Source organism: Ostreococcus lucimarinus, chromosome 18 (genome assembly GCF_000092065.1).
Source record: "Ostreococcus lucimarinus CCE9901 chromosome 18, complete sequence".
Classification (NCBI taxonomy): domain Eukaryota; kingdom Viridiplantae; phylum Chlorophyta; class Mamiellophyceae; order Mamiellales; family Bathycoccaceae; genus Ostreococcus; species Ostreococcus sp. 'lucimarinus'.
This window is the reverse complement of record NC_009372.1, coordinates 70,281-95,343: the sequence shown is the minus strand read 5'-3', so window position 1 is coordinate 95,343 and position 25,063 is coordinate 70,281. Positions and strand designations below refer to the sequence as shown.

The 25,063-nt window shown below is 55.1% G+C and overlaps 14 protein-coding genes across 14 annotated transcripts; 9 read left to right on the top strand and 5 right to left on the bottom strand.

Annotated features, from left to right (window-relative positions):
* Window positions 1–323: 323 nt before the first annotated feature.
* On the bottom strand, window positions 324–2,039 carry OSTLU_1494 (BCCT family transporter: carnitine/choline; the record flags this gene model as incomplete). Its single annotated transcript, XM_001422262.1, has 3 exons — window positions 324–623; window positions 756–1,040; window positions 1,212–2,039. Coding segments are annotated over 3 exons (1,413 nt in total), but the record flags the coding sequence as incomplete, so codon positions are not given.
* Window positions 2,040–3,036: 997 nt separating this feature from the next.
* On the top strand, window positions 3,037–3,989 carry OSTLU_28470 (predicted protein; the record flags this gene model as incomplete). Its single annotated transcript, XM_001422302.1, has 1 exon — window positions 3,037–3,989. The coding sequence occupies exon 1, from the start codon at window positions 3,768–3,770 to the stop codon at window positions 3,987–3,989; it is 222 nt and encodes a 73-aa protein (XP_001422339.1). The 5' UTR covers window positions 3,037–3,767.
* A 1,117-nt stretch (window positions 3,990–5,106) lies between these two features.
* Window positions 5,107–7,805, top strand: OSTLU_25783 (predicted protein). Its single transcript, XM_001422301.1, has one exon. The coding sequence runs from the start codon at window positions 5,124–5,126 to the stop codon at window positions 7,653–7,655; it is 2,532 nt and encodes an 843-aa protein (XP_001422338.1). The 5' UTR covers window positions 5,107–5,123; the 3' UTR covers window positions 7,656–7,805.
* An 80-nt stretch (window positions 7,806–7,885) lies between these two features.
* Window positions 7,886–8,251, top strand: OSTLU_28468 (predicted protein; the record flags this gene model as incomplete). Its single annotated transcript, XM_001422300.1, has 1 exon — window positions 7,886–8,251. One exon carries the CDS (start codon window positions 7,886–7,888, stop codon window positions 8,249–8,251), a length of 366 nt encoding a protein of 121 aa, XP_001422337.1.
* Window positions 8,252–8,684: 433 nt separating this feature from the next.
* On the top strand, window positions 8,685–9,182 carry OSTLU_93992 (predicted protein; the record flags this gene model as incomplete). The annotated part of the gene is made up of 1 exon (XM_001422299.1): window positions 8,685–9,182. The coding sequence occupies one exon, from the start codon at window positions 8,685–8,687 to the stop codon at window positions 9,180–9,182; it is 498 nt and encodes a 165-aa protein (XP_001422336.1).
* Window positions 9,183–9,511: 329 nt separating this feature from the next.
* On the bottom strand, window positions 9,512–10,522 carry OSTLU_93991 (predicted protein; the record flags this gene model as incomplete). The annotated part of the gene is made up of 1 exon (XM_001422261.1): window positions 9,512–10,522. A coding segment is annotated over one exon (1,011 nt), but the record flags the coding sequence as incomplete, so codon positions are not given.
* OSTLU_28464 (predicted protein) lies at window positions 10,519–11,397 on the bottom strand (the record flags this gene model as incomplete). Its single annotated transcript, XM_001422260.1, has 1 exon — window positions 10,519–11,397. One exon carries the CDS (start codon window positions 11,395–11,397, stop codon window positions 10,519–10,521), a length of 879 nt encoding a protein of 292 aa, XP_001422297.1.
* A 156-nt stretch (window positions 11,398–11,553) lies between these two features.
* OSTLU_25780 (predicted protein) lies at window positions 11,554–13,167 on the bottom strand (the record flags this gene model as incomplete). Its single annotated transcript, XM_001422259.1, has 1 exon — window positions 11,554–13,167. One exon carries the CDS (start codon window positions 13,165–13,167, stop codon window positions 12,124–12,126), a length of 1,044 nt encoding a protein of 347 aa, XP_001422296.1. The 3' UTR covers window positions 11,554–12,123.
* A 769-nt stretch (window positions 13,168–13,936) lies between these two features.
* On the top strand, window positions 13,937–14,587 carry OSTLU_18813 (predicted protein; the record flags this gene model as incomplete). Its single annotated transcript, XM_001422298.1, has 1 exon — window positions 13,937–14,587. One exon carries the CDS (start codon window positions 13,937–13,939, stop codon window positions 14,585–14,587), a length of 651 nt encoding a protein of 216 aa, XP_001422335.1.
* Window positions 14,588–15,029: 442 nt separating this feature from the next.
* On the bottom strand, window positions 15,030–16,289 carry OSTLU_28459 (predicted protein). The gene has a single exon (XM_001422258.1). The coding sequence runs from the start codon at window positions 16,276–16,278 to the stop codon at window positions 15,163–15,165; it is 1,116 nt and encodes a 371-aa protein (XP_001422295.1). The 5' UTR covers window positions 16,279–16,289; the 3' UTR covers window positions 15,030–15,162.
* A 283-nt stretch (window positions 16,290–16,572) lies between these two features.
* OSTLU_28458 (predicted protein) lies at window positions 16,573–16,722 on the top strand (the record flags this gene model as incomplete). The annotated part of the gene is made up of 1 exon (XM_001422297.1): window positions 16,573–16,722. The coding sequence occupies one exon, from the start codon at window positions 16,573–16,575 to the stop codon at window positions 16,720–16,722; it is 150 nt and encodes a 49-aa protein (XP_001422334.1).
* A 334-nt stretch (window positions 16,723–17,056) lies between these two features.
* On the top strand, window positions 17,057–20,358 carry OSTLU_25777 (predicted protein). Its single transcript, XM_001422296.1, has one exon. The coding sequence runs from the start codon at window positions 17,072–17,074 to the stop codon at window positions 19,595–19,597; it is 2,526 nt and encodes an 841-aa protein (XP_001422333.1). The 5' UTR covers window positions 17,057–17,071; the 3' UTR covers window positions 19,598–20,358.
* Window positions 20,359–20,618: 260 nt separating this feature from the next.
* OSTLU_18809 (predicted protein) lies at window positions 20,619–21,116 on the top strand (the record flags this gene model as incomplete). Its single annotated transcript, XM_001422295.1, has 1 exon — window positions 20,619–21,116. One exon carries the CDS (start codon window positions 20,619–20,621, stop codon window positions 21,114–21,116), a length of 498 nt encoding a protein of 165 aa, XP_001422332.1.
* A 491-nt stretch (window positions 21,117–21,607) lies between these two features.
* On the top strand, window positions 21,608–22,451 carry OSTLU_28453 (predicted protein; the record flags this gene model as incomplete). The annotated part of the gene is made up of 1 exon (XM_001422294.1): window positions 21,608–22,451. The coding sequence occupies one exon, from the start codon at window positions 21,608–21,610 to the stop codon at window positions 21,839–21,841; it is 234 nt and encodes a 77-aa protein (XP_001422331.1). The 3' UTR covers window positions 21,842–22,451.
* Window positions 22,452–25,063: the final 2,612 nt, after the last annotated feature.

The window sequence follows — 25,063 nt, the reverse complement described above, 5'->3', positions numbered from 1 at the left end:
AAAATCAAGATGAGGTAGAAGAGCCACGCCACGGAGTGCGCGCCCGCGCCGGCTTTCGTGGACGCGAGGAGACCGATCGCAGTCCACAGCACGCCAGTGACCACGGCGGCGTTGATGGAGGCAAATTTTTCATCCGTCCCCACGGCGATCTTCGCCTTGCGAATCGCGTCGAACGGGTAGATGAAATTTTTCAATGCGGCGACGACGCGCGTTTTGCGATCCGGCGCGTTCGCGCCTGCGGTTTCCGGCTCGTACCCTTCGAGGACGTCCAGCATGCACGTATTGAACCCCTTGCGAGTTTTTTGTTGCGCCTCGTCGTTGAATTCATCCTTCAGCGCGCGCCAGAGAGAGACGACCATAAAGTTGAGAGCAAACGTAAACGGCAAACCGCAGACGATGGAGACGCCTTGCACCACTTTCAAGCCGCCGGAAGTCACCAAAGCTTGCGCGAGCGCGCCTTCGGTGCACGCCCAGTAAACCTTTTGCAACACTGGCGGATTTTCGTAGCCCATGGCGGAGATCAAGTCGTCGACGTACGATCCAGAATCCGACGACGTGATAAAGTACAGGATGATGGCGATGAGAATCATCGCTTGAAAGAGCGTCGATAATTTGCCGTAAGGCTCAACGATGTCAAGGATGTGCGACGATGTCGGACGGCACGACAGAGCGTAGTAGCCCTCTTTCGCGAGCTGAATCGATCCGGCGGTGGTCGGCGTCCCGTCAGCGGCGTACCCGAGGGTGGTGCACTTGACGTCGCCGCTTCGCCAGTCGACGTCCGCCGGCGCCGTCGTCAACGCGAGCTCGGCGATGCGCTCCATTTTGATTCCGAGGGAGCCCAAAACGGTGAGGTAAAAGAAACCAAACAAAATAGGCGCGATGAATGCACCCTTGATGACTTCACCGACGGTTCTACCACGCGAGATCCTGGCGATGAACATGCCGACGAACGGGGCCCACGAAATCCACCACCCCCAATAGAAGAGGGTCCACGTGTTCATGAAACCGTCGTCGGTTCGCACGCCCCACATGGTGTTAAGCTCAGTGTCGGTCAGGGCGGTGGCGCCACGCGTCGAAAGCGTCCGCGCGATCGCATCGCTCTCACCCTTGGCGCCCCAAGCGAGGTAGTGCCAAGCGCCCGTGTCGCGCATGATGGCTTCGGACGCGGGCCACGTGTCCGTGTCCCAGCCGAGCTGCGTGACCCATTGCACGTAATGACCCATCGATTGCACGAAAGAGTTGAGTAAGAACCAAGGGTTGTCCGCGACGATGATTCCAAAGAGCAAGATGAGACCGATGGAGAACGTAATCTTGGAAAGCCTTCTGATGCCGTTCTTCAAACCCAAAATGACCGACGTACATGCGACGGCAGTGATCAACCAGATGATTAGGATCTTGGTGGCGTCATCGTTTGGATCCACATCGCTGTTCAAGCGGTTCATCGTAGACGCGATCGTCGTGACGCCGAGCCCGAGGGACGTGCACACGCCGAACGTCGTCGTCGCGATGGACAACGCGTCGATCGCGTCGCCGAAGAGACCGTTGATATTTTCGCCGAAGAGCGGATAAAACGCGGAGCGGATAGTCATCGGACGTCCGTGACGGTAGCACACGACGCCCAAAGTCATCGCGACGAGGACGTACGGAATCCAACCGTGAAGGCCCCAGTGGAAGAGCGTGAGCGTGATCGCCTGCTGCGCGCGCTGATCGTCGTTGACGATCGGAAGCTTTGACACGACGCCGCGGTAGTAGCTGATGGGTTCCATGACGCTGAAAGTGTACAGACCAACGCCGATACCGCACGCAAACATCATGGAAAACCATTCGTAATAGTCAAAGGCGGGTTCTTCGTCGTCGCGACCGAGTTTCACGTCTTTGTACTTTGTACCCAAAAGATACAAGATGAAGATAAACCAGACATCCTGCGTGACGACGTACAGCCACGTAAAGTTACTCGTGATCCACTTCGTCCAACGCGTCACTTCGCTTGACGATCCCGTCTCGTCGACGAGCACCCAGATGATGAAGCCCCAGAGCAGGGAGGACGCGAGCGCGGCGGAGACCCAGTTGATGCGCAACATCTACGTCGCGCGGGATTCGCGAGTCAGTCGATGATGGATTTTGTATTTGCCAGTTCGTTGTCTTTGCGCGCGCACGTCGCCAGAAGCGACGATACTCGTGACGAAGGTGTCATCGCGCGCGAAATAATTTCGAAAATCGGGCCGCGGTGCATTCGACCCAAACGCGTCCTACGCGCGCGCTTCGCGCAGGACGCGCGAGCGAAATTCGATCGACAGAAATGTGTCACGCACCGGGTAGCCCGCGATATCGAGAGACAACCAGCGACTCGGTCGAACGAAGCGCTTGACGTTTTCCTCATTCTTCCAATTCAACGGGTCCGCCGTTTTCGTTTCCGTAGGTTCACTCATGGCGCGAGCGAGCGAGCGAGCGAGCGTTTTATCGCGAATCAAAGATGTTTGGAAATCAATGAATCGGGTCGATCGACTCGTCGCCTCGTCGCGCGCGCGGCGAACTGCTGGCGCGGCGCCATTCGAGCGTTCGCGCATTCGAACGGCTTTTTGACAGCTGTCAAAAGATCTTTTTTCGCGCGCAAAGATATTAATTTACGTTTGGCGGTTCACGAATCGGGGAGAGTGACCCGCGAAATCGCGTATCGACTCGTGACGCCACGTCAGCGGACGACGGTGAGTCACGCTTCGACGAGCACTCGACGAAGGACGATTCCACGGCGAAACGCGCGCTCGGGAGGGACAACCACGCGCTCGAGAATACCTCAGAAACCGAATTTTCAGCCGCCCCTCCCCTCGCGCGTGGTGTTTCCGGCCGACCAGCACTGGGCGCGCCACCTTTACTTGAACGACCGAGACTACTCGCAGCAGTACGGTTAGACGAACGATTTCATTTCGCACAAAACCGCGGGGTCGGTCCCCGCAGCACCCGACGACGCGCGACGCGCGGCGCGGGAAACCGCGACGCGTCCCGACCCCCGCCCTCCAACGCGTCCCATGCCGCGACGATCGCGCGCCGAGACGATCAGGCGTCGCCGGCGCGGGTGCGAACTCGCGGAACGCACCGTCGACGCGTAGTCGCGCTCGCCCTCGGCGTGTTCGCCGAGTGGAAACGCGCGCACGGTGAAGAGTTCCCGCGCGGCGCGCGCGCCTGGAGGCGCTCGCCGCGCGCGCCGTTCGTGGGTTACCCAAACACGTCAGGTTCCCGAACGCGTGGAAGCCGACGAGCGCGGCGACGACGCGCCGTCTCGCGTACGCCGTGGGTCTGGACACGCGCGCGCGGCGGGAGCGAGCGCGGCGGAGATCAAGGGGAAACAGTGCACCTCACACGGCGCGGCCATGTTCGATCCGTCCAAAGAGCGCTACGCCGTGTTCGAGCGGTGCCTCACGGACGCACGGATGAAGACGATCCGTCGAGAAATCATCGACGCCAACCCTCGACCGACGCGCGCGAAGCGAAGGGCGGGGCGTGGACGAAGAGTCGCTGGACGCACGTCGTGAACGCGCGCGGGGAAGCGCCCGAGACCTCGCGTCGGTTCCATCCGTACTGCGGCGCCGCGCTGAAGCGCGCGGGCGTCGCGCAAGGGGTGGCTCTTGAGCGGGTTGAAGGAGAGCGGCGACCGACGCGGCGCGAGCGTCATCTATTGCCACTCCCCGAAGGGCGAGAGCAAGACGAAGCGCCAAGACTGGCACACGGATCTCGACGGTCGAAAGTGTTCCGACCATAAGCAGATCTCGATGATCGTGTCGAAGCCGATACCCATGAACGCGACCAAGGCAACGGACTTCGTGCCCGTGCCGAACGGCGCCGTCGTATTTTTTCGAGGCGATCACGTGCACGCGGGCATGTGCGGCACGGGGTGCGCGCTGTTTCGAATACACATGTACTGCGCGAACGTCGAGTACGAGAAGGACGTCGTCCCGGACGCGGACCGGGTGTGCTTTATGACAGAAGGATAGCGAGTTGGAGCGGAGAAATAAGAAATGAGACGTGTGCGATGACGTGCGCGCGACACCACGGACTGTGCGCGCGTCGGATTCTTCTGTGTCGAAGCGCCATGTCCAACGAAGCGTCGCGAACGAACGACGACGTAAAATCGCCGCGAACGCGACGACGCATTGATGTAAATGTACAACGGTAGTTACAACACGCGAGGCTACAGAGCAAAACACACTACTATACCGAAGGCGTGTCGAATCAAAGATCGATCGTTTCGCGCGCATCCGCGACTCGTCGTCGTTCCCTGCGTTCGGCTTCTCTACGAAGCCGCGCCTTTTTTACCGTCGCCGTCGCCCGACCTTTTCGCGTCCGCCCGCCGTAGCGCGCGTTTGCGTTTCGCGTCTTTCTTGCGCGCGCGCAAACACAGTCGACACGTCTTCAGCTCCCCGTCGAAATCACGAAACACGTCGAGCGCTTTCCGACAGCTCTTGCAAAACCACCTCGGGAGCGCGCCTCGACCGGTTGCTTCAAACGGCGGGACGGTGTTCGCGCGCGCCGCCGAGGACGACGGCAGAAGATCGCGAACGGCGCGACCGCGACCGCGCCGATGGCGTCGTTCGACCGCGTCGTCGACGTCGGCGTCGCCGGACGACACCATCGTCGGCGTCCCGAAGTGTGAGACGACCCGCACCGCAGTCCCCCCGCGACGAAAAACGATTTTCGCGGTCCGAAGCGTACGCGCGCGACGGCGACGGCGACGACGACGACGCGCGGTTCGGTCCGGGACGCGCGGGGGCGCGCGCGACGACGTCGCGCGTTCGCCTTTCCCCACTCGCGGCGTTCGATCGCGCGCGCGTCGGTCAGCGCGTGTCAGTCAGCGCGCGACAGTCAGCGCGGCGTCGACGAGGGCGGGGGCGTCCGCGGCGACCGCGCGCGCGACCGTAAAAAACAATCTCCGATCCCCCCCGGAGATGAAGGTGTTGGTTGACCCGGCGACCGCGCGCTTTCGCGACCGAAAAAAGGGAACCATCGTATTGGTAAACAGTCGCATCTCCGGGGCTCCAAAAGATAAGGTGACCCGAAGGAATTGAATTGCGTGCGGGCAGATCGCGTCACCGTCGCCACTTGTCGTCGCCGCATTTCAACGCGCGACGATGGTGAGACGTGGCGTTGCGATCGCGATCGTTGGTGTCGCCGCCGTGGTGGTCGCCCTTGGCACCGGCCTCGGCATCGGGCTCAGGGATGACGACGCGACCCCGGCCCCGGCCCCGGCCCCGACCCCGACCACCGTCAGCGGGCTGTCGGGCGCGGCGAAGACGAACGCGCTCAAGGCGGCGTTGACGCCGCGTAAAGTCACCATGATCCCGTCAGAGGGTGTTTCGACGACGTCTTCTGGTTCGTCTCGAATCGATGGTCGTTCGCTCGTCGAGGTGACGCCTCTCGAAGTGTCTTCGTTCTCTTCGACGTCCGACTACGCCACGGCGCCGCCGGCGGAGACGTTCGTCGACGCTGTAAGTACCGAAATTTTCCAGATACCAAACATGGTTCTTTGCTACGTCGCCTCGGTGAACTGGACGGCGAACCTGAACACTGGCCCATACATCGCTGAGATCGATCCTTTCCACTGTGACAACAGCGACGGCGACCGAATCAAGGGTAAGGTTACGTACCGTTGGGTCGTCAACGCCACGGGCCCAGACATCGACGACGCGAGCGATACCCGTGATTTCAAGACGAACGTCTGGGTAGCCCTCAGCGATACCCCAGAAATGCCGAACATCGACACGGAAATGATCGTCAAGCGCGATGACGTCGCCATCAAGTCTGACAAAATCTTGGTGAAAAACTTTACCTTTACGTACCAATCGCCGACTGGCTCGACCGCGTCCCAACGCATCAAAGGTGTGGTTCGTCGCGAGTGCGAAACCACCGACGCGGATTCGGATTGCACGGCGACCGGGGTCACGTGGTGGGAAGAGGTGACACGAGGCAGCAATTCATTCACCGCGGGTGCTAAATCGCGCGCAGAAAACGACATCACGAAGGCCTCTTTCCAGACCATCGACTTTGATAATGGTTCGACACAAGCGGGTCAATTGGTGACTACCGCTACGCTCGTCAAGACGAAGGCGTACGGGCAGTCATTCTGCGATGAACTCGAGAACAGATCGTTCTTCGGTGAGCGCTACGGCGCGTACGACAGCAACGGGGCGAAGGTGAACCTTCAAAGCTACGTGCATCTTCAGGCTACAGGCAGCGACGGCAAGACGTATAATGCTGATCTGCACTATCCGGGCAATCTCTACATTTCCGATTACGACTACATTTCCGACACCGCGCTCAGTACCGCCGAGAAGACTATCGCTCAAACCGCGTTCACCGACGGGAACGTAGTAGAGGAAATTGTCGATTGGGATGATCCGATACTGAACGTGAACAAGAGGCTCAAAGTCTCACGCGGGGTGTTGTACAAGTTCACGGCGACGGTGCGAAGCGCAAGCGACTACCAAGGGGCGACGATCACAGGCTGGTTCTGGGATGACACTAACGCTGCAGAAGTTGAGGTCAAGTTCAGGTATGACTCCGACGCGAACGCACTCGTGTTGTCGTCGAAGCGAACTTGGAACGGTGGATCGCTGAACACGAACTCAATCACGACTCCGCGTGCGCTCACGATGGCTGACATTGACAACCAAATCATACGCTGCTGGGGAAGCATCTTCGGCCGAGGCTCTGCGAGTTTGCTTAACCTGACGCACTTCAAAGTGTCTGACGCGCAAACCGTCCCCCCTGGGTCGCTCAGCAGCCACCTCGCACTCACGTGCGGCGAGCGGTGTATCGACCAGACGAAGCTATCGAGTGCGAGCAGTCACGACAGCCAGTTCTACGGCTCGCCGAACGGATACAACGACGCTCGAAGCACTTATAAAAAGTACGTCTTCGACAAAGATACCGGCTCGTTGAAGGAAGACGTTTCCGGCACCCTCGGCGCTGAAGTCGTAATGGACCCAACCAACTCATTCTTTGACTCGGGAGAAGTTCATATGGTTCTCTTCGAAGCTACACCTGCGAACCTCGACACTTTGAGTTGCACCGCCACTACCGACGTTTGCGAGGAACCCAACAAATTGGATGTGCACTACGAGTGGAGCTCAAGCAATTGGGAGGGCATGGCGTGGCTCGAAGATCCTTCGGACTCCGCGTCAAAGAAGTTCATGGATGCGCCTCTCCAGCTTCAAGGCAAGATACCCACGGACGCCGTGTTGCTGCGCTCTCCATCCGGTACCGACTACTCCGGGGTGAATCTCAACGTGCGTTACGAAGGCGGTTGGTTGGGCGACGCGCCGTTCATTTGCTTCAATCCGATGACTGGTTCGCGCGCGGCGCCCGAGGTCGACCAGTATGGCAACGAGGAGTGCGACGACAACAATGGTTACCATCGCCGTCCGGATGTCCTGATCCCCGATGGCACCACGTTCAAACAACCATCGACTGGCGACCGGTACGTCTTGAAACTCGAAAGTGGTGTCGAAATGCTTGCTCCCGCCGATGCGTCGGCGTGCTCCGGGATGTCGTACGACACGAGCATCACGGTGCCCACGGCGGCGGACTACACCGCGTTCACCATGCCGACGAAGCCGTCCATGACCGGGCTCAGCGTAAAAGGCACGGATAAGGTTTCCTAATCAATCAAGTCAACCAGTGCTTGTTTTCAAGATCGTGTCCGAAACGCCGGCGTTATATCGGCGGGCGCGACCCATCGATGCGACTCAAACGACGGCCAAACTTGAGTCTCTCGGCAGCAATAAAATCATTTAGCGCCAACACGCGCGAGTCTTTAATTAATAAATATAAACTTCTCCGTACCGGTTATCATGTGGAGCGCACGAGACCTACGACCGACGCGTATTCGGAAATGAAGCGTGGATGCATGCCCAAGTTCACTCGATGGTTTGAGCATTGCGTCACTGTTGAATTCCCTGAGAAGTGGGTTGGAAATAAAATCCGCAACAGTGACATCTTCATCGAATACCAGGCGTGGTTGCCAGCGGCTGCGCGTGGCCAAGATAGCGCGACGAAGGTCGGCAATAAGCTCAAGGACTTCTTCAAGAAGGAAAAGGGCCACAGGATCCCAATGGAAGAGGACCACCTGAGGCAAGGTAGGGACGAGAAGGGCGTCTATTGGGAAATTGACCGCGACGGGTGCTTCGAGTGGCTGAAGAACAATGGGTACACGGGGGAGACGGAGCTCGCGCCGGCGGTCGTCTGGTGTTCATACTAATTTTGTGATTCGTACATTTGCAATATGAAGACTCAACAAGACACCGAAAAGACCATGGTTTGGATCCTGACGAAATGACGAATGACGAACTGTTTTCATAAAGGTCTACACTGTTGCTTGTCATAGATCTAAAATAAAAATAAACATTAAAATATTTTAACATTTCGTCATTTTCATCATTGGTACACACAAAGTGTGACCGAACGACGGGCTGACGAATTTGGGGACGACAAAACAAGTTCGTCATTTCGTCAGGTCTCGTCGGATCACGAACGTCCAGGTGTGAAATCAGGCGGTTCGATATCTACACCCCGGACCTTGCACCCCACGCAGCGACACGAGTACCTATGGTCTCTCGAATGTGACTGCAAACCACAGGAGGAGCACTTTTGGCAACAATATTTTCTTAGGGATGGATAGGTAATCAGGACAAATGCCGTCGGGATGCGTGTACGAAATGTTTAGCGATAATGCGAAATGTAACAAGACGTACATCGGATCGACGACAGGTTCGCTCAGAGCGCGCCTTGCCTCGCATAAATACGCACGACATCCAATCTTCAAGTTTGGCGACGCGGACGTGAGAGTTCTCGAAAAGGACATTCCAGCTGGAGAGCTCCATCAACGTAAAAGTGCCTACATGAGAGAGAAGCGCGACGGCTTATTCAACTCCCGAGTTGCTGGACGCAGCCAGAAACACGCGTGCCACGAGAACGTGGACGGGAGTCCGGCCTACAGCAGAGCTCAATATACGCCGAAGCGGGTCGGCGGCGATGGTAACTACAGACAACTCAGTTATTACAAGCAGCAAGCGAAAAGAATACTGCGTAAGACGTGCCTCAAGAATGCTCGAGCGCGCGGCACGCTGCCTTCGAAGCGCAGTCTCGACAAGTATCAATTTACGGTAGATGAGTTGCGTGGCTTGGCTTGACCACTTCACTCACACGATTCGTTCTGGAGAAATCTTAAGCGAGGGTGCCGAAATCTTAAGCGAGTCGAATCCCCAAGGTCTTAACGGTCGCACGCTTCTGATTAGCTACATCTTCTGTACCCTCAGGCAGCGAAGTGCTCTTCCAATATGGCGGGTTTGTCTCCAAACCGGCCGAGCTCTTCCAGTCGACGAACTTGTTCTGCCGAGAATTTGGAATTTGCAGACGCACCTGTCTTCCTTCGCCTGACGCTGATTTGTGGGCATTTGCCCCAACCCAACCATGTTATCATCGAGCGTAACATAACAATTCTGGCGTTCGGTTGGCGGATTTAGCGCGCAAACCCGAATATTGACGTCTTTGTTTTGCTACGCCTCGATGCAGCTGTTTTTTGTGCGATCTTAACGAGCGAACTGGCAGACTTCTGTGCGAGGGATTTTAGGCTGATATATGCCGTTTCCGTAATCCCAGGAAGACGCTGGTTAAACTCCCCTCGGCTCAGCTGCTGTGAAGATTCCACGCACCAATCCACAAATTTTTTAGCACGGCGTGTTAAATCAGCGTCCGCGCCTTCAGGCGAGGTGAGCTCCACCTGAACCATTTCTTCAAGCGTCTGGTTGAATTTCACTTTTCCAAAATTCTTAAACAGAAGCTTCCATTCGCGCGCGCGCCTCGCCAGTTCTTGGTTCAGCTGGGATTCGTGATCTTTCAGAAGCATCGCAGCAGAATATAGTACGTCCCTGTTGATTTTGACTTCAATACCAATGGACTCTTCGGTTTCAAGGTGGCTAAAAGTTGCAACGCTCGCATCTCTCCACTCGAGATGACGGACTGCAATGGAATTGACGGCGTTGAGAATGGCCACAGCACTGCCGACTTCGTCCAGGGAAGTAGCTTTCTCTAGGTGCACAGTGAAATGCTCCGCGTCGATTGCCAGTATCGACATATTCAGCTCCTTGACGCCAAAACCCATGGAAAGGAGGTTTTGTTCTTCTAACAGTGCCGCAGATTCTTGTCCGAGCACGGCCAGCTCCTCCACTTGTTCAGCGCGCGCATATTCTAGCATGTGATCCTCGATAATTTTCATGGCACGACCATACGCGTGCACTCGCAATACCACACGCAGAGCCTCGGCGTTTTGCTTTTCTTCGATCTCAAGTTTGATGTCGACGTCCGACAAAAGTTGCTGTAGGAAATCTTGTGTGTGTTTTACTCGTTCTTCAACGCCCGGGCCTTCAGCGACACCTTGAATCGAGATCATGTTCACAGCGTGCGCCATCTCGTTTGCAATCGCGTACAGTGCGTTTATTTGCGCATCATCACTGCGCCCGCTGTCCTTCAACGCTCTGGTCGCGCGAATGGAGGCTGTGGAGAATAACTAACTGTTTGCCCATACGCGTCTACGATGCGTCTGTTCTCAGTGTTGTTAATGCACATGCTCGCGAGCGCCATGTGCCCGTTCGCCTGGACTTCCTTGTTCCCTCTGTGGCGGTTCAAGGCGTCCACGACGGTCTGGATCGCGCCCTGCTCTCCGGCGATGCGTCTGTTCTCAGTGTTGTCCTTGCACATGATCGCGAGCGCCAGTTGTCCGTCCCTCTGCACTTCCCTGTTCCCTCTGTGGCGGTTCAAGGCGTCCACGACGGTCTGGATCGCGCCCTGCTCTCCGGCGATGCGTCTGTTCTCAGTGTTGTCCTTGCACATGATCGCGAGCGCCAGTTGTCCGTCCCTCTGCACTTCCCTGTTCCCTCTGTGGCGGTTCAAGGCGTCCACGACGGCCTGGATCGCGCCCTGCTCTCCGGCGATGCGTCTGTTCTCGGTGTTGTCCTCGCACATGATCACGAGCGCCATGTGTCCGTCCCTCTGCACTTCCTTGTTCTCTCTGTGGCGGTTCAAGGCGTTCACGACGGCCTGGATCGCGCCCTGCTCTCCGGCGATGCGTCTGTTCTCAGTGTTTTCCCGGCACATGATCATGAGCGCCATGCACCCAAACTCCTGTTTGATTTCGTCCTCTCTGTGGCGGTGCAAGTATGCGAGGAGGTCCTGGACGCCTCCTGGAAACGAATCCATAATGCCTTGTTTCATCCCTTTTTCGACAGCTTGCCTTACACGTGGACCACCCACACGGAGGAGTGCGTGTGTGAGTGCGCCTGCGAGTGCGCTCGGCATGCGCAGTATCAACACCATCGACAATATTAGCATTATCTTCACCTTTGCCATGTTGAGAGCATCGCCGCGTCGACGAGTGGCGACAACGACGAGATCTGCCCGCACGCAATTCCTCCGCCGAAAAACCGGAGGTCGCTAAACCCTAGTAAAAATCGAGTTTTAGAAAAGCCACGTTTTTGACAACTTTCTGATGGAACCTCGGCGATTTTTGATGTCTAAACCCTAATTTCTAAACCCTAGATTTAATGTAATGCGTCGAGGAGACTTCTTGCAACCTTTCCGCGCCGTCGAGACGGCCGGAGACGTACTCCGACGCACACCACGTCGCGTCATGCGCGGCGAAAACTGCCTCAAAGATTTACATGCTCGTTGGGCCCCAACGGTCGTCTTCAAGCGCCGCGCGCGCAGCGAATTCAAATTCAAACGGTCGGAAACTACGACCAACGGCTAGTTCGGTCGACCCCGCACCGGACTGGCGCGCGCGCGGCGCGGATTGTTCGTCTACGGTGAGGTTGTTACCGATTTCAAGCACCTCCAAGAATCGGCAATTTCAACGCTCTCAACCGCAGCATTACAGGAAGTTGACCGCATACAGCAACAGCACGACGCTCAAATCGCCGATTTAGAGGCCGCCGTTGCATCGAGAGATCAGCAAATCGACGAACTCCGCAGTGAGCTCAGTGACATTGTGTCGAGACTGGAGGCGGTGGAGAGCGGCTAGATATCGTTATTCTATATCGCGCCATTCGTGGACAACAAAATATACGTCCACATATATTAACTCCCTGTGCTTGCCTCGTCCAAATTGGCATCGCCCAAGCGCCGTCGAAGCGAAGAGGTGTCATCTCCCGAACCACTGAGCGCCTTTAGCGCGCCCTCTACGCCACGAAGCGCGCTGTAAAGAAGGTCTCCGGCGTCGACTTTGTACCATTCTTGGAAGCTCTTGCACGCACAAAATTGCTTCTCAGGTCCCCATTCAGGCCGCCATTGTGGCACTTCAAAGTAACGTTGACGATTAACCGAAAGAACACGATCACCACGACCACCACGACCACCACGACCACCACGACCACCACGACCATCAACGCTGAGGTTACTACCATCGCAGCCGATGACACCCACAGGATGAACAACGTCGATAACTCCTCCCCCTGAGTAGCGAACATACTGGGACAATGGCAGATTCTGTTGGCGAATTTGGTGTTCACAAAGGGTGAGCCTCTCCTGTTCTTTTTTCGCCTCGTAGCTGCGCAACGCATCGCTCAACTCCTCGAGGTTGCGTTCCAAAGATGCATTAGTCCTTTTTCTTTTGTGTCGCTGAAGTTGTTCAGAGGCGCGCTCTTTAATGTCGGCAATTTTATCGGGCAAGCCTTTCAAATCTGCGATAACCGCATCCACATCGGCGCACAGCGCGTTCAATGAATTGTCTTGCTCTTTTAATTTCGCACGAGTGTCCTCGATGTGCTGCGGGATAACCGACCGTCGCGTTTCAGAGATATTCTCGTCTTGTAGCTGGGCTTCCAGAACTTGGATATTTTTATCGATGCGCTCTACGGTGCGAAGATAATTCGACCGTAAGATGCGCTTGAACTCCTCGAGGCCGTCGGGCGTCGGTTTGTCATACTCGTCTCGTTGTCTGGCGAATGCCTCGTAGCTTGCGTCCTTGAAGAACGGCTTGTTCTTGTACGAGCGCTCGAGATCATCCTCCGCTGTTTTGACCGCCTCTACCTCCGCCGTGCCGTTCATCCAGTCCGGTTGCAGCGACGGGTTTAATGAGTACGTTCTCCATGTCGGTGAGGCGTGCGCGACTGAATCGGTCATCGTGTGCGGCGACGAGTGGCTCCGACGGCGAGCTCTGCCCGCATCCTCGGAAAACCGGGGGCGCTAAACCCTAGCAAAAATCGAGTTTCAGAAAAGGCCCGTTTTTGACACGTTTCTGATGGAACCCGAGCGATTTTTGACGTCTAAACCCTAATTTCTAAACCCTATGTACAATAGAATTATGGGATTTCATAGTAGTACCCCCAACGACGAGTCACGACCCATACGGTAAAATTCCCACATCCCGTCACTGCAGCCCCCAAAGTGAGGGGCTGTGACCCAAAGACTTTGGCCACATCCCGCGCTTTGATTACTGTACAGTAATATATGCGCGGGATTTGGCCGAATTTTACCTCCCCAAAATCTCGAATCCAAGCCGTCAACCAAATTTTCACGAGCGCGTGCGACGACGTCGTGGCACGCCCGTGTAAATTAATTCATTATTTTCGGTACGTATTTTATTTACGGAAACCCTAGTACGGTAATTTACCCACGCCATTTCGCGCGATGACTAGATATAAATAACTTAATGTATGAGGTCATGCGGCTAATTAGTGAGGTTCCATATGTCCGATCCTAACCCCTAAACCCTGGGGCTGGCACACAAACCCGCGGGGCGCCAACGGGCCCCTCGTCCGACCGACCGCGAAGGGCACACGCCAGGCACACGCCCGCGGGGCTGCGGAGGATCCCCGGATCTCCGGGCCTCACTTTGCGGCGCACCTCAAGCCTCGCTGAAATCCTTTTGCGAGATAAACCCACGCCAAAGATGTTTAAGAACCTCCTCGTACCGTTCGTTTTCGGCCTCGCCGTCGCGCACACCGCGCGCGCGGACGCGGGCGACACGTGTTCAACCCACACCGACTGCGTTGTTTCGAGCGGCTACGCGAGCGCGAACCCCTGGGCATCGAGCGAAGAGTTCTGTTACAACACCGGGACCTACAACGGCGTGACGGTCGGTGTGTGCTCAGACTGTTTCGGGTGCAGCGCGGGACCGCCACCGTATGGCAACTCGATCGACCAATCGTGCCCGTCCAAGTGTACGGACACAATTTCCAGTTACACCTCGTGTGGAACAGAAATCGCCACGGAAGTTGCCAATGGAGCCAAATGCTGGGACGGCGCCCACGGGTGCCCACCACTCCACAAAAAAGGCGGTAAATGGTGCAGTATGTACACGGGCGGCCAAAACGTATGCTGCGGTGACGACTGCTGTAAACCAGACGGTGGCGCGATCGCGGGCATCATCATTGGTACCGTCGTCGGCCTGACGTTGCTCATCGTCTCGTGCTGCTACTGTGGGCGGTGCGGGTGCTTCGCGTACCGACGCGACCAGCTCATCGCCACCGCCGTGGCGACGCGGCCGCAGCAGCCGCAAGTCATCTACGTCCAACAGGCGCCCGCAAAAGTCGACGTATAATCACGGACTATCAATCATATCACGAACACGTTTAAACACCAAAAGTACTATAGTACTCTTTTTTCAAAAAAAAAATATTAAGTTTAAAGTAGCATTGCGGCCGCGCCTGGGCCTGAAGCCGATGGTCATTTCGGTTTCAAATCATGGTCGCCGAGTCGTGAAATCAGGCACGCCGAGCTCGACGCCCTGTGTATCGGCGGTCACGTCTCTAGTGCACTCTGAACACCTGACACGGTGACATCGGCCGACTCAAGCGGAGTCCACCAAACGTAAAAGTAGACCTACACTTGTAATAAAAAAAATCGAACCGTGGTCCGTTCATGGTTTAATGTACATCCACGCCTTGCATTCAGAGATTCCATTCTGAAGAGATCTTAAGCGAGGGTGCCGAAATCTTAAGCAGAATATTAAGCAGATATAGCAGATATAGATTATCGTTATTCTATGTCGCGCCGATGTAGAGAGCGCGAACGACGCTAAACAACGCCGCATCGACGAACTCGAAGAGCGCGTCAACGCTCTGGTCGCGCGAATGGAGGCCATGGAGAACGCCTAACTGTTTGCCCATACTGTTGCTACGGCGTTCTTGGTGCATCGTTTGCTCGTAACAACCCGACGGCGTTTATGACGCATTCCCAGCGTCTTTTGTCTTCAGCAGACATAGATTTGTCTTTTTCCAAACTCCCTTTCAAAATAGACAAGTTGTACTCAACCGAAGTGGTTTTGAGGCGCTTGTGCTCTGATTCACACTCTTCCACGCTCTTACGTTTGGAGGCGACGCGAGCGCGAGCGCTGTCGTTGGAGATGCCTCCATTTTCTGATTCTAACTTGGCCAACTCTCTGTCGATGCCATCGACTGAGTCCTTAAACTTTGGATTCCCTCTACTATCCGGAGGTACGACCACTTCATCCAGTTGCGCTTTAATGTATGCATCCACAGCTTTCTGGTATTTCTCTGCCACTCTGTGCTCGAACGTGTGCACGGATTCTGCCAGTGCGGTCGTCGTGTTAAAAAAATCTTGTAACTGTGTGTCTTTGGCCTCAAGTTTGGAGCGTTCGCTCACTATATGCTGTTGAATCGCTTCACGCCTCGTCGTTGAAATGCTGTTGTCCGCAAGCTGCTCATTCAGACGAGCGAGCTCTTCGTCTATGTCTTGAACGCATCGCAGGTAGTTGGCGTTCATGCTTGGCCTGACCCCCTCCAAAAAGCTCAAGAGCACTTGAGACGACGGTGGTACTTGAGGGGGGGACACTATGGGTGGCGGCCTTAAAATATACGGCGGCATGTCATGTCGTTGGTTACGAGCGTGCTCTTCTTCGGCCCAGCAACAGCAACGAGGTACAGGACCATAGTTCTCATGACGGGGAATTTTGGAAGTGCAGGAGATATTGCCAGTGTCATCAACTCTGAGTGGAGCCCCGCAGCGGCATTGATTGCGCCGGTTGTCGCGTTCGCGTAAGAATCCAGGACATGGAACGGTTTCCCCGGCCTCGATTCGTCTCTTCACGGCGAAGTACTCCGGCTCCGGCAGATCTGGTACGTACGGGACGCCGGGTGGGCACTGCTCCGTGTGCGATTGCTTCTGTAAAAACCGACGCAGGAGCTCCCTGTGTGGGTTAAACGCTTCCCACGCTTGCATGAGCGCCCGGTATTCGCTCCAACGCACGGCATCGAGCGACGGGGAGGCCATGGTCGTCGACGAGTGGCGCCGACGGCGAGATCTGCCCGCATCCTCGGAAAACCGGGGGCGCTAAACCCTAGCGAAAATTGAGTTTTAGAAAAGGCACGATTTTTGAAGCTTTCTGGTGAAACCCGCGCGAAAAGTGGTCAATTCTGTAGTAAATGCACGTACGGGTTTTTTTAATAAACCAAAATGTAAATAAAAGTATGGTGTTTCATTATTTCATACGAGTACCCCCGAACGACCAATCATGACCCCTACGGTAAAAAATCACACGTCCCGCCGGTCCGGTCCCCATATACTATGGGATTTATGCCATTCATCCCGCGCATAAAGTCGGGTAGATTACTGTACAGTAATCTACCCGATTTTATGCGCGGGATGAATGGTATAAATCAATTAATATATGTGGTCATACCGCTAAATAGTGAGGCTCCGTATGTCCGATACTAAACCCCAAACGCTAAGGACCGACACACAAACCCGTGGGGCGCCAACAGGCTTCCCGTCCGACCGACCGCGAAAACACACACGCCCGCGGGGGCGCGTGCCCGCGGAGGATCCCCGGCTTAATAGCGAGGCTCCATATTTCGGATCCTAAACCTTAAACCCTACGGGCTGGCACACACACACCCGCGGGGCGCCAACAGGCCCAGTAATCAATACCCGGGAACCATCGTATTGGTAAACAGTCGCGTTTCCGGGGGCTCCAAAAGATAAGGTGACCCGAAGGAATTGAATTGCGTGCGGGCAGATCGCGTCACCGTCGCCACTTGTCGTCGCCGCATTTCAACGCGCGACGATGGTGAGACGTGGCGTTGCGATCGCGATCGTTGGTGTCGCCGCCGTGGTGGTCGCCCTTGGCACCGGCCTCGGCATCGGGCTCAGGGATGACGACGCGACCCCGGCCCCGGCCCCGACCCCGACCACCGTCAGCGGGCTGTCGGGCGCGGCGAAGACGAACGCGCTCAAGGCGGCGTTGACGCCGCGTAAAGTCACCATGATCCCGTCAGAGGGTGTTTCGACGACGTCTTCTGGTTCGTCTCGAATCGATGGTCGTTCGCTCGTCGAGGTGACGCCTCTCGAAGTGTCTTCGTTCTCTTCGACGTCCGACTACGCCACGGCGCCGCCGGCGGAGACGTTCGTCGACGCTGTAAGTACCGAAATTTTCCAGATACCAAACATGGTTCTTTGCTACGTCGCCTCGGTGAACTGGACGGCGAACCTGAACACTGGCCCATACATCGCTGAGATCGATCCTTTCCACTGTGACAACAGCGACGGCGACCGAATCAAGGGTAAGGTTACGTACCGTTGGGTCGTCAACGCCACGGGCCCAGACATCGACGACGCGAGCGATACCCGTGATTTCAAGACGAACGTCTGGGTAGCCCTCAGCGATACCCCAGAAATGCCGAACATCGACACGGAAATGATCGTCAAGCGCGATGACGTCGCCATCAAGTCTGACAAAATCTTGGTGAAAAACTTTACCTTTACGTACCAATCGCCGACTGGCTCGACCGCGTCCCAACGCATCAAAGGTGTGGTTCGTCGCGAGTGCGAAACCACCGACGCGGATTCGGATTGCACGGCGACCGGGGTCACGTGGTGGGAAGAGGTGACACGAGGCAGCAATTCATTCACCGCGGGTGCTAAATCGCGCGCAGAAAACGACATCACGAAGGCCTCTTTCCAGACCATCGACTTTGATAATGGTTCGACACAAGCGGGTCAATTGGTGACTACCGCTACGCTCGTCAAGACGAAGGCGTACGGGCAGTCATTCTGCGATGAACTCGAGAACAGATCGTTCTTCGGTGAGCGCTACGGCGCGTACGACAGCAACGGGGCGAAGGTGAACCTTCAAAGCTACGTGCATCTTCAGGCTACAGGCAGCGACGGCAAGACGTATAATGCTGATCTGCACTATCCGGGCAATCTCTACATTTCCGATTACGACTACATTTCCGACACCGCGCTCAGTACCGCCGAGAAGACTATCGCTCAAACCGCGTTCACCGACGGGAACGTAGTAGAGGAAATTGTCGATTGGGATGATCCGATACTGAACGTGAACAAGAGGCTCAAAGTCTCACGCGGGGTGTTGTACAAGTTCACGGCGACGGTGCGAAGCGCAAGCGACTACCAAGGGGCGACGATCACAGGCTGGTTCTGGGATGACACTAACGCTGCAGAAGTTGAGGTCAAGTTCAGGTATGACTCCGACGCGAACGCACTCGTGTTGTCGTCGAAGCGAACTTGGAACGGTGGATCGCTGAACACGAACTCAATCACGACTCCGCGTGCGCTCACGATGGCTGACATTGACAACCAAATCATACGCTGCTGGGGAAGCATCTTCGGCCGAGGCTCTGCGAGTTTGCTTAACCTGACGCACTTCAAAGTGTCTGACGCGCAAACCGTCCCCCCTGGGTCGCTCAGCAGCCACCTCGCACTCACGTGCGGCGAGCGGTGTATCGACCAGACGAAGCTATCGAGTGCGAGCAGTCACGACAGCCAGTTCTACGGCTCGCCGAACGGATACAACGACGCTCGAAGCACTTATAAAAAGTACGTCTTCGACAAAGATACCGGCTCGTTGAAGGAAGACGTTTCCGGCACCCTCGGCGCTGAAGTCGTAATGGACCCAACCAACTCATTCTTTGACTCGGGAGAAGTTCATATGGTTCTCTTCGAAGCTACACCTGCGAACCTCGACACTTTGAGTTGCACCGCCACTACCGACGTTTGCGAGGAACCCAACAAATTGGATGTGCACTACGAGTGGAGCTCAAGCAATTGGGAGGGCATGGCGTGGCTCGAAGATCCTTCGGACTCCGCGTCAAAGAAGTTCATGGATGCGCCTCTCCAGCTTCAAGGCAAGATACCCACGGACGCCGTGTTGCTGCGCTCTCCATCCGGTACCGACTACTCCGGGGTGAATCTCAACGTGCGTTACGAAGGCGGTTGGTTGGGCGACGCGCCGTTCATTTGCTTCAATCCGATGACTGGTTCGCGCGCGGCGCCCGAGGTCGACCAGTATGGCAACGAGGAGTGCGACGACAACAATGGTTACCATCGCCGTCCGGATGTCCTGATCCCCGATGGCACCACGTTCAAACAACCATCGACTGGCGACCGGTACGTCTTGAAACTCGAAAGTGGTGTCGAAATGCTTGCTCCCGCCGATGCGTCGGCGTGCTCCGGGATGTCGTACGACACGAGCATCACGGTGCCCACGGCGGCGGACTACACCGCGTTCACCATGCCGACGAAGCCGTCCATGACCGGGCTCAGCGTAAAAGGCACGGATAAGGTTTCCTAATCAATCAAGTCAACCAGTGCTTGTTTTCAAGATCGTGTCCGAAACGCCGGCGTTATATCGGCGGGCGCGACCCATCGATGCGACTCAAACGACGGCCAAACTTGAGTCTCTCGGCAGCAATAAAATCATTTAGCGCCAACACGCGCGAGTCTTTAATTAATAAATATAAACTTCTCCGTACCGGTTATCATGTGGAGCGCACGAGACCTACGACCGACGCGTATTCGGAAATGAAGCGTGGCTGCATGCCCAAGTTCACTCGATGGTTTGAGCATTGCGTCACTGTTGAATTCCCTGAGAAGTGGGTTGGAAATAAAATCCGCAACAGTGACATCTTCATCGAATACCAGACGTGGTTGCCAGCGGCTGCGCGTGGACAAGATAGCGCGACGAAGGTCGGCAATAAGCTCAAGGACTTCTTCAAGAAGGAAAAGGGCCACAGGATCCCAATGGAAGAGGACCACCTGAGGCAAGGTAGGGACGAGAAGGGCGTCTATTGGGAAATTGACCGCGACGGGTGCTTCGAGTGGCTGAAGAACAATGGGTACACGGGGGAGACGGAGCTCGCGCCGGCGGTCGTCTGGTGTTCATACTAATTTTGTGATTCGTACATTTGCAATATGAAGACTCAACAAGACACCGAAAAGACCATGGTTTGGATCCTGACGAAATGACGAATGACGAACTGTTTTCATAAAGGTCTACACTGTTGCTTGTCATAGATCTAAAATAAAAATAAACATTAAAATATTTTAACATTTCGTCATTTTCATCATTGGTACACACAAAGTGTGACCGAACGACGGGCTGACGAATTTGGGGACGACAAAACAAGTTCGTCATTTCGTCAGGTCTCGTCGGATCACGAACGTCCAGGTGTGAAATCAGGCGGTTCGATATCTACACCCCGGACCTTGCACCCCACGCAGCGACACGAGTACCTATGGTCTCTCGAATGTGACTGCAAACCGCAGGAGGAGGCAACAATATTTTCTTAGGGATGGATAGGTAACCAGGACAAATGCCTACGGGGTGCGTGTACGAAATGTTTAGCGATAATGCGAAATGTGACAAAACGTACATCGGATCGACGACAGGTTCGCTCAGAGCGCGCCTTGCCTCGCATAAATACGCACGACATCCAATCTTCACGTTTGGCGACGCGGACGTGAGAGTTCTCGAAAAGGACATTCCAGCTGGAGAGCTCCATCAACGTAAAAGTGCATACATGAGAGAGAAGCGCGACGGCTTATTCAACTCCCGAGCTGCTGGACGCAGCCAGAAACACGCGTGTCACGAGAACGTGGACGAGAGTCAAGCCTACAGCAGAGCCCAATATACGCCGAAGCGTGACGGCGGCGATGGTAACTACAGACAACTCAATTATTACAAGCAGCACGCGAAAAGAATACTGCGTAAGACGTGCCTCAAGAATGCTCGAGCGCGTGGCACGCTGCCTTCAAAGCGCAGTCTCGACAAGTATCAATTTACGCTAGATGAGTTACGCGACTTGGCCTGAACACTTCACTCACACGATTGGTTCTGAAGAGATCTTACATGTGGTACATCAACGTCGACGTCAAACACGATGAATCACACGACGAGAATCACTGACTGGAAATGTGACCGAAGTGATCGTCGTCGCGCGGCTCGCCGCGATGTGCGGTTTTATCATGTTGGGGTGCCCCAACTCAAACAAAAAAAAGTTTATTTTTATTACTCTTACTACTCTTTTTTCAAAAAAAAAATATTAAGTTTAAAGTAGCATTGCGGCCGCGCCTGGGCCTGAAGCCGATGGTCATTTCGGTTTCAAACCATGGTCGCCGAGTCGTGAAATCAGGCACGCCGAGCTCGACGTCCTGTGTATGGGCGGTCACGTCTCTAGTGCACTCGAAGCACCTGACTGACATGGTGACATCGGCCGACTCAAGCAGAGTCCACGAAACGTAAAAGTAGACCTACACTTGTAATCCAAAAAATCGAACCGTGGCCCGCCTCGTTCATGGTTTAATGTACATCCACGCCTTGCGTTCAGAGATTCCATTCCGAAGAAATCTTAAGCGGAACCCCCAAGGTCTGAATAGTCGTACGCTTAAGATGAGTTACATCTTCTGTACCTCCAGGCATCGAAGTGCTCCTCCTGTGCGTCGGCTTGGTCTCACCAAACACCGAGATCTTCGAGACGACCAACTCGTTCCGCTGAGAGTTTGCACGTGCACCTGTCTTCTCTTGCCTGATTTGTGAGCCATCGCCCCGAATTTGAATGTGGCATGTCTTCTCGCACAATCTCATCCGTAACGAAGCGGAAACTCAGCTCCTTCTGCGACAGGGTGCTCATGTTTCGACTATGCGTGTATTCCTCGTAGTCGACCGTTATATCACGATTCGCGCGCCTTTAAATTTCGCATGTAGTATGCAAGCTGTGCTTGAATTCGCGTAGCTTCTCTACTTTCGCTCGCGATGAGTTTAGCGGCGGCGCGTTGTTGCTGGAACACCGCGCGCCTGGAAGCCAGACTAGCCTTATGGGCTTTAGCATCTTCGGGTGTCTTCCTCTGAGCATCCATAGTTTGTTTCTTCAGCTCCTTTGCCACATCGTCTCGGATTTTCTTTGCTCGGACGTCACATTCGACCAGGTCCTTTTTCAGGCCCCGTTCCAACGAATGAACCGCCTTACGCGCATCCCCGCGGGCCTTCTCATTTGCAAGCTCTTCATTCTTCAAGTTTTGTTTGCTCATACGGAGTGCACTTACAGCTTCGGCGAGCTCAGTGCTTCGACTGAAACGCTCCCATTTCAACGGGTTTATAGAGCTCGATGCCGCGGCCTCTTCCCGTTTCAAGTTTTGTAGCCGCGCGATAGTGTCCTGTTGCGATCGAATGTCGTCCTCTAAAACCGCTCGCCTACCGTCCAACTCTTGCTCTAATGTATTCAAAGCTTCCTCGGTGCGCATCTTTTCGGTCTCGAAAGTAGTCTCTCGAGAAATCTTCGCAGCGTCCATGTCTGCAATTTCTGCGGCGAGCTGGTCTTCAAGCGCAGACGTACCATCCGCGAGTGCTGTCTGCAAGCCCGACCGCGTCGTTGCGGCCAACGCCCGTTGCGTCACCACATAATCTATCGTACTCAATGCTTGCCTCGCGAGTGCACTTTGCGACTCAGCGTCTGCTCTGATGGCTTTCAAGCTTTCCACCATCGCGCGGGCGATTGGCTCAAACAAGATGAAGACATCTGAGCCTTCGACCTGTGCCACTAAATCGCCGCACCAAAGCGCGAAGCCATCTGTGAAGGCCAACACCTGATCGAAAACAGCCTTGGCCTCCTCCGGCGTGCTTTCATTGAGATCGAGATGGAGTTGATTCTGAAGTTGCTCAGCAAAGCCTTGTATGTACTTGACGCGGCCAAAGTTCTTGAAAAGCGGGGGCCAGTTACGAATACATTCCGATTTAAATTTAGACAGTTGCTTTTCATGGGATTGTATCACCTTGACTGTCGCCTTGAAAAACTCGGTCGTCAGTGGAGGCTCGTCCTCGAGGAAATCGGGGTGCTCGTCCTCGGCGCTCTTGAACAATTCACATTGATCCCGACACCATCGTAAGTGAGAATCAATGATCTCCTTCCCACCATTGAAAGTTGTGAATACAGCTTCGAAGTCGTCGTTCTCAACGGCATGGCGGAGTGCCTCGATGCACGATCTTAGCGCATCGAAAGTAGCTCGAAGCTCTGCGTCGCCGAAACCTATCGCGACACAACGTCGCGTATGTCGTAATTCAGCGTGTCTTCGACCCAGCTCGGCGAGCTCACTCACACGTTCTGCCGCCGCGAATTCGAGCAAATGTTCGTCAAGTCGACATATGATTGTATCGAACGCGTGGACCTTCATCACGATATGTACCGCCGCAGAATTCGGAGCGTCTAACGCGTTCGCCTGCGCTCGGACGTCGACGTCCTTGAGAATTGATGCCAGTTGTTCATCCAGCAATTCGATACACCCTTCTGCGTTTGGACCTGTTGGCGGTGCTTGGGGTACGATCGTATTCACGATGTGTGCCATTTCATTCGCCACTTCGTACAACGCGGTAATTTTATCGGAATGGTCCTCGTCGGTCTGTTGTGACTTCAAGATATCGATGCGCGATAACATCGCTTGGCGAGTATCTTCCAGCCTCGCGCGTGCTTTACGGCGCTTAATGTCGAAATCTGCCTTGAAAGCAAACATGCTCACAATCGCTCTGTTGGTTGCGAGCTTGACCAGTTGTTTGTGAACATTTTGCATGCATTTCTCGGGATCCTTGTCGATATCCATCTTCTTTCGTTTGACGGCGACGCGTTCGCCGACGAAAACAATGATACGAATAGAAAGCAGCCCGGTGATTATGATGGTCAGCAGGACAGTTATGGCTGAGAGTGTCACAGTTTGCTTCACCTCACCGAACTCGTTTCTCTGAACAGGGAAGATCATTGCCAAGAACGGTCCCACGCCCTGCAAAAATCCAGCCAAGGACTCGACTTTGTTCAAGCAATTTCGCACCTTGTATTTGCCGAAGCCGAGCGTCATGATGCGCCAAGGCTGACACACGTAGACGAAGGCGCCGGTAAACCAGTGTACGACAACCAGAGCCCAACCGCTCACCGCGGTTTCGGCCACTATCGGAGACGTCGTCAAAATGACGCAACTCTTCTGCACTAGTTCAACGGCCAGGTAGTGAAGCGCGAACCTGTCCTTCCAGTGCATTCGATGTGCCCGTTCGCGCGCTTTCGCTGACGTCGTCCGGCCTAAAGCAGACTTCGTCATCGTTAACGCCCGAGCGAGCTTACCGAGACCGGATGAAACTTTCTGAGGTGGTGGAGTGCCACTATCGTCCTCGACGTCAACACGATCGACGTCGCTTGAATCTTCTTCCGTGTCGACCCTGACTTCATTTGCGATTTCTTCTGCAATATCATCAGTTGCTGCATCGAAAGGACGTTCGTCGCTCGTGCCTTCGCCTCGTCGAAATGAGGACGACTCGACCGCGGTTTGTCGAATCCTCGCAATCTCCAATTTGTGATCATGTGTGAGCTCCTCGCGCCGGTAGACGTCGTAGAACGGACCATACGAGTCGATAGTCTGCGGATCATCCAGTTTACCACTCAAACGGATCTTACGAACTTGCATAACGACGTAAATTGGCATGCCGATACCGACAATGGCCAACATCACCGCGGCGGCGGCCTGGATGATCACGTGCCCTTCGCTTTCACAGAGGATATCTATGTCATGCTCCAATCGAAGCCCATCCACGCCGTCTATCTTTATGCAATCGTATGACTGAAGGCACATACGCACGATGGGAAGGTACAGGATGGTCAGTGACAGTACGCCGAAAGATCGAAGCGCGGCTCGAAACCGATACTGGCGCTGCAACTCACGAACAATCTTATCTCCGCCCTTGGACTCGTAAGCTCTCCGCGTACCCCACAGGAACCCTGGT